This window comes from Budorcas taxicolor, chromosome 2, assembly GCF_023091745.1.
Source record: "Budorcas taxicolor isolate Tak-1 chromosome 2, Takin1.1, whole genome shotgun sequence".
NCBI classification, from domain to species: Eukaryota; Metazoa; Chordata; class Mammalia; order Artiodactyla; family Bovidae; genus Budorcas; species Budorcas taxicolor.
This window is the reverse complement of record NC_068911.1, coordinates 16188436-16208063: the sequence shown is the minus strand read 5'-3', so window position 1 is coordinate 16208063 and position 19628 is coordinate 16188436. Positions and strand designations below refer to the sequence as shown.

The 19628-nt window shown below is 49.9% G+C and overlaps 1 protein-coding gene across 1 annotated transcript in view; it reads left to right on the top strand.

The window, feature by feature from the left end:
• The window catches only part of ITGAL (integrin subunit alpha L), a 41458-nt gene extending 27581 nt beyond the window's left edge, over positions 1-13877 (top strand). The window contains exons 18-31 of the mRNA XM_052663958.1: positions 918-1007; positions 3967-4023; positions 4118-4191; positions 4716-4857; positions 7041-7151; positions 7556-7635; positions 7741-7827; positions 9347-9422; positions 10933-11043; positions 11287-11343; positions 11450-11548; positions 12191-12286; positions 13105-13215; positions 13707-13877. Of these exons, the coding sequence (XP_052519918.1) occupies positions 918-1007; positions 3967-4023; positions 4118-4191; positions 4716-4857; positions 7041-7151; positions 7556-7635; positions 7741-7827; positions 9347-9422; positions 10933-11043; positions 11287-11343; positions 11450-11548; positions 12191-12286; positions 13105-13215; positions 13707-13877 (1362 nt within the window). The remainder of the gene's footprint in view (positions 1-917; positions 1008-3966; positions 4024-4117; positions 4192-4715; positions 4858-7040; positions 7152-7555; positions 7636-7740; positions 7828-9346; positions 9423-10932; positions 11044-11286; positions 11344-11449; positions 11549-12190; positions 12287-13104; positions 13216-13706) is intronic.
• Positions 13878-19628: the final 5751 nt, after the last annotated feature.

Below are 19628 nucleotides of genomic sequence, written 5' to 3'. Positions count from 1 at the left end.
AAATGGTACTGAAGAATTTATTTACAGGGCAGCAATGGAGAAACAGACATAGAAAATAGACTTATGGACATGGGGAAAGAGGAGCAGAGGGTGAGATGTATGGAAAGAGTAACAGGGAAACTTACACTACCATATGTAAAATAGATAGCCAACAGGAATTTGCTGTATGGCTCAGGAAACTCAAACAGGGGCTCTGTATCAATCTAGAGGGGAGGGATGGGGGTGGGAGATGGGAGGGAGGTTCAAAAGGGAGGGGGATATATGTATACCTATGGCTGATTCATGTTGAGGTTTGACAGAAAACAACAAAATTCTGTAAAGCAATTATCCTTGAATAAAAAATTTTAAAAAATAATAATAGAAATAAAGTACACAATTAAATAAATTTAAAAAAAAAAGAATCCCCCTTGCAATGCAGGGGACACAGATTCAAGCCCTGGTCCAGGAACTAGGATCCTACACGCCACAGCTAAAGATCCTGGGTGCCATGACTAAGACCCAAGGTGTCCAAATTAATTGATTTTTTAAAAAGACTAAGACCCACTCCTGTTCTCGAGGACCTAAGATATTCTGGTTATTCCAGAGTATTTTTTCTTTGTGCAAACTTTGATAGTTGTTGCCTAGATGAGTTCGACAAAGATCTGGGGGCTTCTGTTAGGACTCAGGGAGGAAAAGCACTGTGGTTGATGGCTGATATCTGCCTTAGAATTGGGGCTGAGGGATGAACACTGACAAGAAAAGCAAGTCAGGCATTTCACAAACACCCGATGTGTAGTAAACATATTCCCATTGGTAAGTTCTCAGACAACTAGCTGCTGGAATTCCCTCATTTATAAAGTACGGACAAGGTGTGTCTTTCACTGGAAGTGTAGTAAAGGTTAAACTCTTGACAAAGGATGTATTCTTGTGGTCCTCAGATATGCATTCAAGATCTCATCTCTCCCATCAACGTCTCCCTAAGTTACTCTCTCTGGGAGGAAGAAGGGACACCGAGGGACCCAAGGGCGGTAAGAACAGATGAGTTGGGGGAATTGATAGTAAACAGGGGAGAATAGAAATTCGATTTGGCAGGATTGTATTATATTGGATTCAAGCAGTAGAAATGAAATATGCTTACTTAAGCAGGAAGGAGTCTATGGGAGTTTTGTACTTAAAAGACATTTGGAAAACTGGGGTTGGAAAGATGGGGGACCAGAGTGGGTAGAGTCTCTAGGGGCTGTCAGTAGGAAGAAATAACGGATGGACTGCCCAGGGCATGGCCCCTGCTGTGAATCTTCTCCCAGTCCCTCAGCGCATCAGCTTCAGACTTCATTAGGCTTCTCTTGCCCAGTTGTATCTGACTCTGCAATGCTATGGACTGTATAGCCTGCCAGGCTCCTCTGTCCATGGGATTTCCCAGGCCAGAATATTGAAGTGGGTTGCCATTTCCTCTTCCAGGGGATCTTCGTGGCCCAGGGATTGAACCTGCGTCTCTTGCATTGGCAGGCAAATTCTTTACCCCTGGGCCACCTGGGAAGCCTCATTAGGCTTCTAACAGGAGGCAAATGTCTGAGAGATGCAAATTCCAGGGAGAGAACACCAGAAGGCCTAGGACCATTCCTTATCTGTGGAAGAACAGGGCACCTTGATCAGCCTTGCCAAAGGATACTCCACTGAGGGGGCAGGTAGTTCCCGCAGAGCCTCACTGGGGTGCCCTTGTTATGGGAAAGAAGAGGAAAACCCTGTCTATCTTTGTCTACCTGATCACATGCTCCCTGCCCAGCGCCAAAAGCCTGGTTTCCTCTTCTGAAATCCTTGACACTCAGCCGCTGGTTTAGCTTCTGTTGGAAGGGAGCAGGGTCTGAGGGAAGGAACCTGGGCCTGGAAGCCTGAAGATGAGGATTTTTTTTTTTTTAAGGAATATTCTTGGTTGATTACAGACCCAGCCAAAGCTGTTTATTGTTTTATTTATGGCTGTGCTTTATTTATGGCTCTTTGCCACTGCACAGGCTTTGCTCCAATTGCAGCAAGTGGGGGCTACTCTCTAGCTGTGGTGCTCACGCTTCTCTTTGCACTGGCTTCTCTTACTGCAGAGCATGGGCTCCAGGGCGCAGGCGTGTGGCCTCAGCAATTGTGGCTCCCAAGCTCTAGAGCATAGGCTCAGTAGTTGTGGCTTAGTTGCTCCCAAGCCTGGGCGATCTTCCTGGACCAGGGACCAAACCCCTGTCTCCTGCACTGGCTGCAGATTCTTCACCACTGAGCCACCAGCCAGGACCCCTGGATTTTTTTTCCCCTGCCCCGGCACAAGCAGGTTCTGTCTTACTTCGGGACTGTCTCTGCTCTGAAGTGAGTCCCAGCATTGTGGGCCCCTTCAGAGCTGGAGCATGGTGACTGCTAAGCACCATGTGGCTTTTGCCAGTGCCCCACTCCCCAACCTGCCACGCACTCAGGATGTACAGGGACAACCAGCAGTTTCTCCCACTGGTACTAATTAAAAGAAAAGACAAACTGTGTGGGGTGGCAACTCAGGGTTAAAAAGAGACCTGAGGTCACAGTTGTCAAAAAGGCTTCCTGAGGGAACTGTCATTGGTTCTGGATCTCACAGAATGAGTGGACTTTGTGGGAAGGAGAGGCATGGTTTTAATTTTGGAGACAATGAGAAGGTGGGCTTAGCTTCTGTCAGGACAACTGAGCAAGACAGAGGCCCTGGATGCCCCTTTGGGGACTGACTGTAGTTTCTGGTGGGTGGTGGGAATAATTTGTGTGTGAATGTTGAGGGTAGGCGAAAGCACTCAGCAGAGAATGCCAGGACCCCTGCCTTTAAGGAAGAGTCAGAGGCTGCTTGGCAGGTGGCTTAGAAGTCGAGGAGGCATCTGAACATACAGATGATCACCCATAAAATATTTCTGTGACCCCATTACCCTCCACTGCCTAATATGAATTGTCAGGCCAGGGGGATTTGGACCCCACATCTGGACACCTCCTGACAGGTGGCACCCCAGCCGGCCTGAGCACCTCTCTGCTCCTTACACCTTATGCGGGCAGTCTCTCTTGCCTTGGTCTCGGTGTAAATTATTCTTTCTTCCTCTCTCTCCATCCTCTTCACCTGGCTCCCTCCTCCTCATCCTTTATATTTCAGTTGTGATGCCATCCCTTCAGGAAGCTTCCCTGATCTCCAAGCATGGGAGAGTCCCCTTCTACACCCTTTAAACACATCCTGTACTTGTCCCACCCTCACGCTTGAGGGTGCCTGGCCCTTTCTCTCACCAGATTGGGAGGAAGGGCAGGGTGTCTGTTTTGTTCTCTGGTGTGGGGGGGTCTGGGGGCTTCCCAGGTGGCCAATGCAGGAGACATAAGAGACTCAGGTTTGATCCCTGGGTTGGGAAGATCTCCTGAAGGACGAAATAGCAACCCACTCCAGTACTCTTGCCTGGAGAATCCCATGGACAGAGGAGCTTGGAGGGCTATGGTTCACAGGGTCACAGAGAGTCGGACATGACTGAAGGGACTGAGCATGCATGCACATGGGAGTCTGGTCCAGAGCAGAAATTCTAGAAACATTGAAAAAACTGGCCTTGATCTAATAAGAGCTGGAGAGCTATTCTAGAAGGGAAGTGGGACTCACACAAAAGAACCACAGGAAGAGCTATTCCCCAGCAGAAGAGCCTAGATGCTGTGCAGTCAGGTGTTCCTGCGAGCAGAGAAGTTGGGCTGGGGGAAGCTAGGCGAATGCATGGTCAAGGTCCAGATCTCCTGGCCAGGATGGGAAGTGGACACACGTGCTGAGCCTCCCTTGAGAAGCTGCCTCCAGAGGAGGACAGCACAGACAGCCTCAGGCTGAGTTGGGAGGTGGGGCCCACACTGGGAAGGCTTTGGCTCCTGGGAGGGATGCAACCACACCCCACCGCCCAGCTGAGCCCCGGCTCTGAGCCCTCCAGCTCTGCTGCCTCAACCACCTACTCCTGTCTCCCCCTCCTCCGTGCTCAGCAGGGCAGGGACATCCCGCCCATCCTGAAACCCTCACCACACTTGGAGACCAAGGAGGTAAGAGGGGCAGAGGGGCAGACAGAGAGGCGGGGGCCAGCCCTCCTGGGTGTGGGGACCTGAGCCTCCAGGTCCTTTCTTCTTGGCCTTTCAGATTCCTTTTGAGAAGAACTGCGGAGAGGACAAGACTTGTGAGGCAGACCTGAAGCTGGCCTTCTCCGACATGAGGTCTGTAAGGCTTCCCACCCCCGGGCCCTCCTGTTTCACCCAATGTTTTCCCGAGGCAGCTCCTGGCTATAGAAGGAACACAGGGTGGATTTCCCTGGTGGTCCAGTGGTTACGAATCCGGGTTCAATCCCTGGTCAGGGAACTAAGATCCCTTGTGCCTCAGGGCAACTAAGCCCGCATGCCACAATCAAGACCTGAAGCAGCCAAGAATAAATAAATATATAAGTACTTTTTAAAAGAAAAGAAAGAAGTAGTAGTTGTATGACGTGACGGTCAGAAGACCCCCATGGACACTGACTCTTATTTGTCATCTGGGCCTTAGATTCCTCCTCTGAGAAATGCTGGTTCATTGCAGCCCTCCTATCAGGAATAGAGGAGATGGCAAAACTTAAAGCCTGTGCATAGGAGCATATTTTGCTATGTTTCCTTTTTCTGGCCTACCGGATCCCTCAGTTCTGAAAGCCTCCACCTCTAATCCTGTTTCTTTCATGGACTCCCATAACTTTGCCCTGATTTCCCCTCAGATCCAAAATCCTGCATCTGACCCCCTCCGCCAGCCTCTCTGTGAGGCTGACACTGAGGAACACAGCAGAAGATGCTTATTGGGTCCAGGTCACCCTGAGCTTCCCCCAGGGACTCTCATTCCGCAAAGTGGAGGCGCTCAAGGTGAGTGAGAGGGCAGGGCCTGCCCACAGACCAGGCGCCAGGCTAGTCCTGCAGCATCTGCTGCCTCCTGGAGCCCCAGGCGGCCAGGACAGCCTGAAGATGTGGGTGGAAGTCTTCAGATCACGTCTGGGTTCTCAGCCTGATGGCCACCCATGAACTGTGAGACCTAAGATACAAGGTTCATGCTCTGTGAGCCTCAGATTTGCCAGCAAGAGGTGAAGCTGGGGATGTCATGGGATTAGAGAGAAGGTCGCATGAGATGGAGAGCGTGACAGAGGCTTAAGGACCTGGGGACCAAAAAGAAGTACACAGATTCAGGGAGATGGAGCCACCTTCCTCCTAAAGGTGACCAACATGTTTTCGAGGAATGGCCTGGGTTTTTTTTTTTTTAATTCCAGTTTTATTGAGATATAATTGACAGAAAGCACTGTATAAGTGGAAAGTGTACAACAAGAAAAAAGTACACTCACAGTTCATGCAACCATCCCCACTATCTATCTGAAAAAGTTTTCCATCATCTCAAAAAAAGTTCTGTACCCACGAGCAATAACTCCCATTCCCCACTCTCTGCCACTGGTAACCTTTAATCTATTTTCTGTCTCAATGAATTGGCCATCTCTAGATATTTTGTATACCTTGAGTCATATAATGTTTGTCCTTTTGTGTTTTGTATCACTTAGCATACTGTTCTTCACCTTTGCCTAATGTTTTTGAGGTTCATCCCTGGGATAGCGTATGAATTTCATTCCTGTTTAAGGCTAATATTTTATCACAAGGATATAGCACATTTTGCTGATCTGTTCATCTGTTGATGGACCCTTGAGTTATTCTTATACAGCAACATTCACTGCTTCTTTTTGAAAATTGTTATTTTTTTTTTTAATGGCTGCATTGGGTCTTTGTTGGTGCGTTCGGGTTTTTCTCTAGTTGCGGTGAGCAGGCATTCTTCGTGGCAGTGCACAGGCTTCTCATTGCGCTGGCTTCTCTTGTTGCGGAGCACTGGCTCTAGGGCGTGTGGGCTTCAGTAGTTGTGGTGAGTGGGCTTAGTTTCTCCTTCACATGTGGAATCTTCCTGGACCAGGGTTGGAACCCATGTCCCCTGCATTGGCAGGCAGGTTCTTAACCACTGGACCACTATGGAAGTTCTGAGTGCTTCCTTAAGGGACACATAGTAGAGCGATTAAGAACTTGAGATCTGGAGTTAAACAGACCTGTGTTCAAGTTCCTACCAGATTCCTGCCAAGGTTACCTAATTATGAGACTGTGGGAAAGTCACTCGACTTGCCTGAACCCTTATTTCCTGTCTAACTTTCTTCCCAATCTAAGCTGAAACCTGTCCCTTCCAGATAGTCATGAAGATAAAGGGTTTTGTTCTGCTTAGCCCAGGATCAAATACATTTTGGAAATGGTTGCTGAATGTGTGAATGTAGCATTTTAACTCTCCTGTGATTGTACCTCAGTTCACTGAACCATGCTTCTCTTTGGCTTGTTGGATCGCTTCCAGTTTCTCCCTAGGATAAATAGTATTGCAGTGAACATCTTTGTTTTTTAAGTACTGTTTTAAAAGAAAATTCCTGTACCTTTATTTTTTTGCCCAAACTTTAAACTTTCTATTTTGTATTGGGGTTTAGCCAATGAAAAACATTGTGGTAGTTTCAGGTGAACAGTGAAGGGACTCAGTCATACATATACGAACATCTTTTTTAAAACTTTATTTATTTATTTGGCTACACTGGATCTTCTTTGCTGTGTGTGGACTTCCTCTAGTTGCGGCAAGCAGGGGCTACTCTGTAGTTGCAGTGCCCGGGCTTCCCACTGCGGTGACTTCTCTTGTTGCGGAGCCCAGGCTCTAGGGCGCGTGGGCTTCAAGAGTTGAGACGTGGGCTCTAGAGCACCAGCTCGGTAGTTGCAGTGCACAGGCTTTGTTTGCCCCCCGCAAGTGGGATCTTCCCAGACCAGGGATGGAACCCATGTCTCCAGCATTGGCAGGAGGATTCTTAAACGCTGGACCACAGGGAAGTCATTACAGTGAACACCTTTGTACTGAATCCCTGATTCTTTGGCCCCACCGTTCTCTACACGGGCCCTGGCAGGGAGGAAGTGGGCCCTGAGAGGTTAGTGGCCTTTGGGGAACCCTTAGCTTTACCCACTGAAAAGCTCCTTCTCTCGCGTCTCACCCCCAGCCCCACAGCCATGTACCTGTGGGCTGCGAGGAGCTTCCTGAGGAGGCCATACTGCAGAGCAGGGCCCTCTCCTGCAACGTGAGCTCTCCCATCTTCGGAGCAGACAGCATGGTGAGTGCCTCCAGCCCCCAGGGGCCCAGCGGCCAGGGGCTGTAAGCTCAGGAGGGGAGGGAGGGAGCTCCTGGCTCTGGGGAAGGGGAAGGTGATTGACAAGGCCAGGTGTACCCCACTCCCTACCCCCAAGAGAGTGTGTGCAGAGGTGTCCTGTGTCGTGTTCAAGAAGCTGGACTTTGGAATCGGAGAAACCCAGGGCTGGGTCATACATACTGTGACCGTACACACACGTCTTAATCACTCAGAAACTCGGTATCCTCATCTCTACAGTGGGGATGAAGCACCTAGCCCAGGGAGGTTCCTATGACTATGGCAGTGGGGCCACGGGGCTGTGAGGGCCCAAGGCAGTCCCCTGAGGCCCAGGCCCCTTCCTTCTTCACACCCCTCTCTTCTCCTGCCAGGTTGATATCCAGGTGATGTTTAATACGCTGCAGAAAGGCTCCTGGGGGGATTTGATCAAGCTGCACGCCAATGTGAGCTGGTGAGCAGACCCCCACCCGCGTCTCCACCCGCCCTTGGCCTCAGACTGTCTCACGGTCCTGGCCAAGCCGTCTCCTAACACTGCCCTCTATCCTGCCCCCTGCAGCGACAATGAGAACTCAAGCCTCCTGGAGGACAACTCGGCCACCGCCAGCATCCCTGTCATGTACCCCATCAACATCCTCACCAAGGAGTGAGTCCTGAGCGGCCACCCCGCCTTCTCCTCCTGCCTCGGCCTCCCCACGCAGGGCCCCAGCCTTCCTCCCAGGGCTGCCCCTCCCCCCACCCACTAGAGGCCCAGGGGCGATAAGAACTGATTCCAGCCACAACCCCAGCAGATTTCAGTACTCTGTAGAGTGAAGGCCCTCGGAGAGTTCTGAGTCTGAGTCAGATGGAAACTTACTGACCTGGTGTCACCTTCTGCACCAGCTGCAATGCACAGCTGGGGACTTTCCTGGGAGCTTTTAATACTTCGTGGGGCAGCCATTTGCCTCTGTCCCATTTACTTATGAACCATGAGGCCCAGAGAAGGGAAGAACTTCCCCAGAGGGGACAACTACCAAGCACTGACCCCAGGATCTGAACTTGAGTCTGTCTGACTTCAAACCCCAGCCAAGCTCTTTACTACTTCCAGCTGTGCTAGATTCCCTCTTCCCTGGGGCCAGCAGAGCTAGAAGAGATAGAAAAGTTTTCACCATGACCCTTGCCCACGGAGATTTTATGGTCAGGTAGGAGAGCCCAAACTCATGTACACACAGAGGAAATGAGTCTCCGAATGTTGTGGTAGGAAGGACCCATAGGGCTCACTTGTTGGATTTTCTCGTTTACCAAAAGGGGAGGAAGCCAGAAAAAGGAAGTGGCATTTTTAAGTCATCTGAATGAGATAAGGATGAGGATAGTGTCTGAGCCGGCGTCCCTGGTGCTTTTGAACATAAATGCCACACACAATGATGTTTTCTGAGGCGTGATATGGAATTAGAGCCAGGAAAGATGATGTGGATTGGAGGACACTTGGAAGGAAGGGTTGGTGGGGAACAGGGGCTTGAACTGGGGTCTGGAGGATGGGGGTGGAAGTGGTTCAGGTATGGGCCAGGAAGGAAGGCATCTGTGGTTATCAGAGAGACAAGTGGAGGGGGCAACATGGAGGCAGCAAACAGTGGGGCCGATCCGGGGAGCAAGGAGTGGGCAGGCCCAGAGGTGGCAGGTGTGAGCGGGGAGCAGTCAGCAGGTAGACCAGGAAACAAGCAGGTCTGGCTGTGGGGGAACACTGGACCTGACTCATTGTGGGCACCAGGGAACCACTGATGGATTCAAAGGAAATGCATGACAAGATTAGGAAGGTCATTAGAAGGATGGAGTGGGGAGTGGTCCAGAGGCTGGTGCAGTTCTCTAGGAGATGAGCAGTGGGGTCCAAAGGACAACGGAGGCCCCAGCGAGGTGGTGTCTAGTGGGGAGAACACAGCTCCAAAGGCCACCCCTCTGTGATCCAGCCCTGGTCCCCCACTGCCGGACTCTGAGTAAGACCGACCCCTTCTGTGAGCCTGAATTTCCCAAGGGCAACAGCAGAGCAGCGTTGGGATGATGTGAGACCAAACCTGCGCCATTTCTAGAACAGTGGCTGGCAACTCCAAGGCTTCCCCTAGCCCTGGGCCCCCCACGTGACTGGTTTGCTGTCTTCTCCATCATCTCCAGCTGCTCCTCTCTCTCCACAGCCAGGAAAACTCCACGCTGTATATCAGTTTCACCCCCAAGAGTCCCAAGATCCACCATGTCAAGCACATCTACCAGGTATGAACCTCAATGTGTAAGAGTCCTTAGAAGTGCCAGGCGCAGCCCCATCCTAAGAACTAAGTATGCAGCAGAGACCAACTAGATCCTGTCCCTAAAGGACCCCAGCCCTCCACCTTCTGTGATCCTTTCCTGAGATGCTCCCAGTGGCAGCATACTCATCAGCTCCTTTCCAGCCCTGGATAAATTATTTCTGGAATCACAGAACTCAAGAACTAAGAATCTAGAGCCCAGTACTCTAAGAAAGAACCTAGTTTTTTGAGTTTTGTTTTTATATTTAAAAATTTTTTTGATATGGACCATTTTTAGTCTTTATTGAATTTGTGACTATATGGCTTCTGTTTTTTGTTTTGGCTTTTTGGCCCTGAGGCATGTGGGATCTTAACTCCCTGACCTGGGATCAACCCGCACCCCTTACATTGGAAGGCAAAGTCTTAACCACTGAACCACCAGGGAAGTCACTGATTTGTGGTTTTTGTATTTATTTACTGAAATATAATTGATATGTGCTTCCCAGGTGGCATAGTGGTAAAGAACCCACCTGCCAATGCAGGAGACTATAAGAGACGCAGGTTAGATCCCTGGGTTGGGAAGACCCCCTAGAGGAGGGCATGGCAACCCACTCCAGTATTCTTACCTGGAGAATCCCATGGACAGAGGAGCCTGGCAGCCTATGGTCCATAGGGTCGCAAAACTTAGCACGCATTCATGCATAATTGATTTTCAGTGTTATAATGCTTTTTTGGTTTTTTGAAATAGAAAATTCCCATTTATTTTAAGATTCAATTATGTAGACATTTGATCTGCTAATTGTGTTCTCAGTTAGGTATGGAATCCAATTCATGTCTTTCAGAGAAAACCTAGGTTTTTGTTTGTTTGATTGTTTTTGCCTCAAGGCACTGCTTGCAGAATCTCAGTTCCCCAACCAGGGATTGAACTTGGGCCACAGCAGTGAAAGCCTGAAATCCTAAACACTAAGCCAGTGAACTCCCAGGAAATGTTTCTTAAATTAATCCAGTGCACTTGCCAAAATGTCTTTGCCAACCTGCATTGTGCAAATAATTTTTGCATCCATCCTTGTTAAATGTCCTTCCTCTTCCACTCATTCAGAAAACAACTCTTGTGAGGCTGGTTATGTGCTGCGTACTGTGTCATGGCTGTATGAAGTGCACGTGAAATGATCCCTGGCTCCTGCCCTCACACAGCTCAGTCTAGGGGGATACACACACACACACACAAGCAGATGGTTTACTATCTTGCTGGGGAACAAAAGTGCTTTGGGGAGTCAGCGAGACCTTCAGGGATGATGTCTGAGCAGTATCTTGCAGGATGGGCAAGGGTAAGCCACATGGAGGAAGCAGAGAAGAACCCAAGCTCTAAGGGTGTGATTGACCATGGCCCGCTGCCTAATGAAGAGGGGGGTCCTTGGGCCCCAGCCAAGGAGGATTGGATCTGGGGTGACAGTTGGGGTGGCATTCAGGGCTCTGCAGCCCCTTGTCTTCTGTACCAGGTGAGGATCCAGCCTTCTAACTATGACAACGTGCCCCCACTGGAGGCCTTGGTTAGGGTACCACGGGTGCACAGCGAGGGGCTCATCACCCACAGGTGGAGCATACAGATGGTGAGTGGGCCCAGAGGAGGGAAGGGCACCCAGGTCTGTGCGGGGGAGCTCCTGATGGGGAATGAGGGGCGAGAGATGGGTAGAAATGGTAGTGGACTGATTGAACCTGCCAAGAACCAAGGAGGGGAGAACTGGGAGACAAGGTGGTATCTGAGAGGTGGGGAGGAATGATGGGTCTGGGCTCAAGGGGCCGGCATCCTCTCAGCTCTGGACTAACTGAAGACCCTGCCTCCTCCTTCCCAGGAGCCTCCAGTCAACTGCAGCCCCAGAAATCTGGAGAGTCCATCTGATGTGGCTGAGGTACCGGCCGTGACCTCAGCAACTGCAGCAGGGGCGGGGCAGGGGCTGGGCAGGGGGCAGGTGGGAAGAGACCTCTCTGACCCCCTGCTTTCCTTCTTCCCATCAGCCTTGCTCGTTTGGAACTGAGTTCCGCTGCCCAATCGACTTCAGGCAGGAGATCCTTGTCCAAGTGAACGGGACGGTGGAGTTGAGGGGGACGATCAAGGTAGGACGCACCCACTGGCCACAGACCCCAAATGGTTGGCGGGGGGGTTGGCCTCAAGAGGTGAGAGTGGGTTCTTCCAGCAGACCTGCCTTTTTTTTTTGTTCTGTCTTGAGGAAATGTCCCTGACATTTACACAGTTGCAGATGAAAGAGTACCGTTTGTTTAAAATTTGCAGGACTGTTTTCATGGGCCGACTGATGGTTCTTAGGGCTTCCCTGGTGGTTCAGACAGTAAAGAATCTGCCTGCAATGCAGGAGACCTGGGATTGATCCCTGGGTCGGGAAGATCCCCTGGAGGAGGGCATGGGAACCCACTCCATTATTCTCGCCTGGAGAATTCCATGGACAGAGGCACCTGGCGGGCTACAGTCCATGGGTCTCAAAGAGTCGGGCATGACTGAGTGACTCACTCACTCACGGATGGTTCTTACAAGTTCTTTGTAGGAAAAACCTCCTTCCCACAGTAACAAGCGGCACGTTAGGAACACTCCAGGAGAGAATGGAGAAGAGACAGCATGCCCACCAGGACCCTTCCACTGCCTCTGCCCCTTGAGTTGTGCTGGGGGGGCAGAAGTCAGGGGGTCCCGAGTCCTCCTTCCCTCTGGCCTGATAGCTGCCCCTCCTGCACCCCTGCCTCCCACAGGCCTCCTCCATGTTGAGCCTTTGTAGCTCCCTCTCCATCTCCTTCAACAGCAGCAAGCACTTTCACCTCTATGGCAGCAACGCCTCCATGGCCCAGGTATCTCTGCCTCAGAATCCCCGGGGACAGGGGAGAGCAGAGGGGTGGGAGGAGCCCCAGGGCAGAGCTAGGAGAGCGGAAGCTGGGAGTGTGGGAAGCCAGGGAGGAGAAGGTTGGGGCGTTAGTGCCATAAGAAGCTCCTCTCAGCCAGAGCCACTGGCCTTGGCACAGCTCCCCACCACCGCTGGCGGGCAGACAGACCAACCATAAGGCCAGGATGAGTTTGATGGCAGCTCAGCCAAGGGGCCGCTACCCTGCAGGCGGGGCACAATGGGAAGGTGCTCTGGGCAGAGAGCACGTGCAGGGCCCAGCTTTGAGAGAGCGGGCGAGGTGGGTTTAACAGCAGGAAGTTCAGGGACTTCGCTGGCAGTCCAGTGTTAAAACTCCACGCAGCCGATGCAGGGGGCATGGGTTCGACCCCAGGTCTGGGAACTGAAGAGTCTACAGGCTGTGATGCATGGCCAGAAAAAGGAAAAAAATAAAATAAGAGCAGAGAGCTCAGAGCAGAAGGGAAGAGATAGCTGAAAAAGTAAACCGAAGCCAGGTTCCGGAAGGCTTTGAGTTGGGATTTCATCCTGGGACTGAGCGAAGCCTTTCAAGGGCTTAAGGGGGGGCCTGAGGTGCAGGTTTGCTGGTTCATTACAGTGGCTGTGGTGGGAGATGTACTAGAGAGGGAGGGTCTGGTCCCAAGCCCCGTGCTCTGCATGACACAGTCCAGATGGGAAAAGCTAAGACCTAGAGTCTGAGGCCAGATTCACACGTTGCATCCAGGGTGGGAAGAGCTTCCTCCCCGCATTTCTGTCTCTCCTCTCCCACAGGTCGTCATGAAGGTTGACCTTGTATATGAGAAAGAGATGCTCTATCTCTACGTGCTGAGTGGAATCGGGGGGCTGTTATTGCTGCTTCTGATTTTCATAGCTCTGTACAAGGTAGGAGCTTCTGGAAAGAACGGGCACCCAACAAGGCTGTGGAAAGCAGAACTGAGTGGAGTCAGGGAGCAGAGCACCAAGACGAGAGGGTGTTAAAGCCGGAAGGGATCTCAGCCTGCTCCTCCTTCTACAGATAAGCCCACTGAGGCCTAAAGAGCCAGCAAGACTTGCCCCATCCCTCAACAAGCACTGGCAAAGCCAGACCTGGGTACCCAGGGAGAAGAAGAAGGAACTTCCCGTGTATTGAGGGCCAGACCCTGGGATACAGAGGCACAGGCTACACACATGGTCCATGCCTCTGAGATGCTCCCAATCTCTGCGGCGGATGGATGTGAACATGCTCTGCAGCCTGTAACACAGGAGTCTAACCGAGGCTGAGGAAGTCCAGGAAAGCCTCTCAAGAGAGGCGGCCTTTGAGTTGGGATTTGAAGGATGAATAGAAGTTAGGGCTCTGCTGGCTCGTTGTTCACTCCAGTGTTGTCTTCCTACAGGTTGGTTTCTTCAAACGGAACCTGAAGGAGAAGATGGAGGCGAATGTAGATGCTTCCGGTGAAATCCCTGGAGAAGATGCTGGGCAGCCGGAGTTAGAGAAAGAGTTCAAGGACCCAGGCTGCCTGGAGCCCCTCCAGAAGAAGGATGAGGATGGAAGTGGTGGAGATTGAGGTGCAGCCCATATGCAGAGGGCCTAGGACTGGACTCGGGGTGCCTGGTACCAGCCTACCTCTACCTGAATTTCACTGTGTGTTCCTGGGCAAGTCCCTGCCCCTCCATAAGCGTCAGTTTCCATATCTTGAACATGGGCCCTTTCCTGCCTGCCTCCTGTGCAGGCTTGTGATAAAGATCCACTTAGGGATGCACCAGGAAGGTCACAGAGGTGAGGCCTTGTAATCATCACATGTCCTGGTTCCCACCGGCCCCTGTTAGTTTCCTCCCCTGGAAGAGAACATCTGATCTAAATTTGGAGAAATGGTCATCTCAGGACCTAGTAACACTCCAGGCTGTCATATCCACCTGTGCCTGGATGTCCTCAGGGACCTCAGACCACGCCCCCCTCCCCAGAACCTTGCCCTGCCTTCGCTGGAATCCTGTCAGCTTTTAATTCTCATGCCAGAGCAAATCTCTTCTGTGTCACTACACTGCTCCTGCAAACCCTTTGACTAACAACCAAATTCCTTAATATGCCTTCCAGAATCTGCAAAATTGGGCCCCTGTTTCCCTCCCAGACTCTTCTAGAAATGTCCCACCTTCCTTCCTGAGGTGACTAGCCTTTTCACCTGCACCGCTCCTTCCTGGCTTACTGCCTTCACCCAGACTCTTCTCACTTCTCACTTCAGACTCCTCTCACGTTCCTCCTGCCTAACTCTCAGCCTTCAGTTCTCAGCTTACACATCACTTTCGCAGAGCAGCACCACCCCCCCAACCTCACCTCAGTTGGGTTCCCATGTTATACATGCTTACACAGCCTGTACTTGTTCTGCACAGCACTGATCATATCTGTTAATTGTTAAATGATTTACTTCATATCTGTCTCTGAAATTAAACGATGAACTCCATGAGGGTGAGGATCATAGCTGTCTTGTTCACCTTGGGACCCCTGGTGATATCAGAGCCAGATACATAGTAGGTGCTTGACACAGTTTCACTGTATTAGTGTGGGTGCCTGTGGGAAGACAGGGAAAAAAGTTTGGGTGGGCCCCCTGGGCAACCTCATCCACTGGGGCTCAGCCTCCCCCAGGCACCTGCCTCCTCATTCTACAGCCCCCCACCCCAGGACCCCATCACATCCTACTGTGGCCCCCGCTGGGAGATTGTGAGCTCAAAGATGGAAACTACGTCCAATGACTTGGCTCCCAGTGCCAACCACAGTGCTTGCATGTATTTAGCAAATAAACAGGAAACTCTGGCCAATTTTGTGATGTTTTTGTACTGGTGTAACATTCCAGCCTGACTCAATTAAATGAACATTTCCTCCTCAACCCTTCCACTAAGTGGGCCCGAAACAGTCAGATTTTTTTTTGGTTGTTTTCTTTCCTTTCTTTTTCTTCCTTCCTCTTCCCCTTCTTCCTCTCCTTCCCCTTCTTCTTCTTTTTTGTCATGATGACCCTCAGAAACTGACTTGTGCCTGATATTGTGAGTTAATTGAAGAGAAGCAGCAAGAGGGACTTCCCTGGTGTTCCAGTGGCTAAGACTGCACTTCCAATGCAGAGGGCCGAGGTTCAATCCCTGATCAGGGAATAAGATCCCACATGCTGCAACTAAAGATCCCGTGTGCCGCAACTAAGACCTGGTGCAGCCAAATAAATAAATAAATATTTTTTAAAAAAGAAGAAGCAGTGAGAGAGGCACAGAAAGTGAGGAACAGGTTAGGGAGGGGCATTGAACATTTATTAGGCTGTGACAATAGACCTTCGCTGACATTACCCCCCCACCCCACCTTTTTTTATTTGTTGCTTGGAGATTATTTTCCACTTGGTACAAGGCAAGGGTTATGGGACATCAGGAAGTCTCTTGTGTGGCTTGGATAGTAAAGGGTGGGGTTCTCTCAACTTCCTTCTTGGTATTTTTCTGTTTTCATATTAAAAGCCCAACTGTCTCTGTGGGTTGCAGTCTGCTTAGTCTTGGAGAGGGGATGGGAGAGGAGGGGTCTCTGATGAGCCTGTGCCTTGGAAGGAAGTCTGGGGGCTGCTGGTGGTCACTCAGGATTGGAAGCTGCAGTTGGTTTTGCCAGGCTGCTACTTCCCCATGGCTTCCCGAGCCAGGTCACTGGTGATAATGCCAGTGGATCCTGGGCAGATTCCGAGTGCTCGATGGCCATGAGTGGGAGAGCAGGCTTCCCAATAAAGAAGCTAGCTCACCAGTATCCCAGGTCAGCTTTGGGGAAACAGAGGTGGTAGACAACCCCTCCTTTAAATTTTATTTATTCATTTATTATTTTGTCTGTGCTGGATCTTTGTTGCTGCGCACCGGCCCTCTCTAGTTGCAGCAAGTCAGGGCTACTCTTGCTTCCGGTGCACAGGCGTCTCATTTTGGTGGTTTTTTCTGTTGAGAAGCACAGAATGCAGGCACGCGAGCTTCAGTAGTTGCAGCGCACAGGCTCCGTAGTTGCAGCTTGGGGGCCCGAGAGCATGGGCTCAGCAGTTGCCGCACATGGGCTTACTTGCTCCGAGGCATGCTGGATCTTCCTGGATCAAGAATTAAACCCATGTCCCCTGTGTTGGCAGGTAGACTCCTATCCACTGTACCACCAGGGAAGTTGTTTAAAAAAAATTTTTTTTTAATTGAGGTATTGTCGATTTATGCCCACCGCCCCCTCTTTTTAAAAAAGCAATGAATTGTTGTAGGGCCTTGACCCTGAAACCACCTCTACCTTCAGAAGGAACAGACGGGACTGGTCACTGCTGCCCTCTTGTGGTCAGTAGGATTCCAGGGGAGTATTGAGTACTCCTACGGCCAGCTCCTGTCCAGACCTGGGAGGTGAGAAGCAACATTTTGTTCTCCAAGCAGTGACCTTTGATGGCTCCTTTCTGTCTACAGCAGGGTAAGTGGACATTCCTGAGCCAGACACACAAAGCCCAGAACAGTCTTTCAAAGCCTGCCAGCCTCTCCACTTCATCAATGCCCTTCTGGTCCAGCCCCCAAGGAACCATGGGTCTGGCTCCAAAGCAAGACATCAAGCAGGAAGAAGCAAGGCTCATTTTTCCAAAGAGGGGAAAAAATGTTTTGACCAGGCCTATCACAGGAGAATTCCCTGGTGGTTTCATAGTTAGAACTCCAAGTTCCCACTGCAAGGGGCACAGGTTCCATTCCTGGTCAAGGAACTGAGATCCTGTATGCCATGTGGCATGGCCAAAATAATAATATTAAAATTAAATCTCATCATGCTTGTGCATGCTCAGTTGCTTCAGTTGTGTCCAACTCTGTGTGACGCTATGCACTGAAGCCCGCCAGGCTCCTTGTCCATGGGGATTCTCTAGGCGGATGGCCATGCCCTCCTCCAGGCAAATCTCATCATATCAAGTTTGTTTTTTTTTTTAAAGGAGTATCACAGAACTACTAAAAGTACATGGAATGATCTATAAGCCTTGGAAGCAAGAGGTTCTATTCAGGGTTTCCTGAGCACTCTGTGTCAGGCCCTGGGCTGAGTTTGAGGACATGGTGAACATAACAGACAAGTCCCTGCCCTCAAGAAGCTTCACTCCAGTGGGAAACAGAGTGAAAAGTAGAAATATGATTCTAGGTAGGGATAGGGGCATGAAAAAAAATGAAGCAAGGTAAGGGGTAAGGGGGTGAAGGAAAGGGGCCTTTTACATAGGTGATCGGGAAAGTCTCTCTGAGGAGGCAATACGATGTGACATGAGGGAAAAAGTGGATGTTTTCATCCAAAGTGAAAGTAAGAGTCACTCAGCTGTGTCTCTTTGCGACCCCATCGACTGCAGTACACCAAGCTTCCCTGTCCATCACCGACTCCCGGAGTTTACTCAAACTCATATCCATTGAGTCGGTGATGCCATCCAATCATCTCATCCTCTGTCGTCCCCTTCTCCTCCTGCTTCAATCTTTCCCAGCATCAGGGTCTTTTCAAATGAGTCAGCTTTTCGCATCAGGTGGCCAAAGTATTGGAGTTTCAGCTTCAGCATCAGTCCTTCCAATAAATATTCAGGACTGATTTCCTTTAGGACGGACTTGTTTGATCTCCTTGCAGTCCAAGGGACTCATGAGTCCTCTCCAACACCACAGTTCAAAAGCATCAATTCTTCAGCACTCAGCTTTCTTTATAGTCCAACTCTCAGACCCATACATGACTACTGGAAAAACCATAGCCTTGACTAGACCGAGGAGGAGAAAAGGACAAACTTTTTGGTTTTTTCTACATTGATTTGTCTTAGTCACCTAAGACTTTATTTTCTTTAAGCCCAGAGTCAATGATTACACAAGACAACTCATCTTAAACTATGTAACAATAATGTATCCTGCTCGAGAACATGTTTCTCCTTCTTAAGAAACTTCTGATTAAACCTGTTATCTTAAAAAGCAAATTGTGGAAGTGGGTCTGGTAAGACTTTTCTATTTTTAGTTCTAATCTTGTTAATTTAAGATTTATGTTATGGGAGTGGGTCTGTTAAAGTATATAAGGCCTTGATAAGACTAGTTGGAGACACTCTCCCTCCCCCTTCTGATGTCTATGTCGGAAGCTTTCTCTGTCGTTTTTCACTTTAATAAAACTCTGCTACACAAAAGCTCTTGAGTAATCAAGCATGGTCACTTATCCGAAAGCTAAATCTTCTTCAGAGATCACAAATCTGACATCATTCACCGTAAGCTATCATTTCATAATGGTTTGATTCAGTGATCCTAAGTGTATATGGATTAAATCTATTGGTTTTATCCAATTAGAAATTGAAATGGAGAAAAATTTAAAACATAAGAATACCCAAGTCCACATTCCACGCAAGCCATCAAAGTGATGACATAAGTTATCATATGTCAAGCAGCTTCAAGAAAACTGTTCCTTGTGGGAGAAAGAGAGTGAAAAAAGTAAATAACTTCTTAGTATTATTAATGTCAGTCGCTCAGTCGTGTCTAACTCTTTGCAACCCCATGGACTGGGGTCCTCTGTGCATGGAATTCTCCAGGCAAGAATACTGGAGTGGGTTGCTATTTCCTCCTCCAGTGGATCTTCCCAACTAAGGGATCAAATCTGAGTCTCCTGCATTGCAGACATATTATTTACCGATTGGACCACCAGGGAAGCCCTTGGTATCCTTAGGAAGGGATGGAATACAGGCTCTTCCGCTTCCTAGCTGTGTCATGTAGAGCAAATTCCTTATCCTCTCTGGGATTCATTTCTTCATCTGCTAAACGGGAATAATAGCTCAGAGCTTCTCTGAGCATTAAGTAACATGTGTAAACTGCTTAGCACTGTTCCTAGTGTGTAAGCACTAATGGTGGTGGACAGAAGTGGTTGGTCTGTTGTGCAGGTGAAGTGATGTGAAAGTCACTCAGTCGTGTCCAACTCTTTGTGACCCTATGGACTGTGTCCATGGAATTCTCCAGGCCAGAAAACTGGAGTGGGTAGCCTTTCCCTTCTCCATGGGATCTTTCCAACCCAGAGATCGAACCCAGGTCTCCTGCATTGCAGGAGGATTCTTTATCAGCTGAGCCACAAGGGAAGCAGGAGGGCATAGCAAAAGCAGCAGGCTGAGACTTCCCTGGTGGCACAGTGGATAAGAATCTGCCTGCCAATGCAGGGGACACCAGTTTGATCCCTAGTCCACATGTCTCGGATGCAACTAAACCCATGCACTACAGCTACTGAGCCCGAGTTCTAGAGCCCACGCTCCCCACCACAGTGAGAAACCTGAGCACCACAACAAAAAGAAGCCCCCGCTCACCTCAACTAGAGAAAAGCCCAT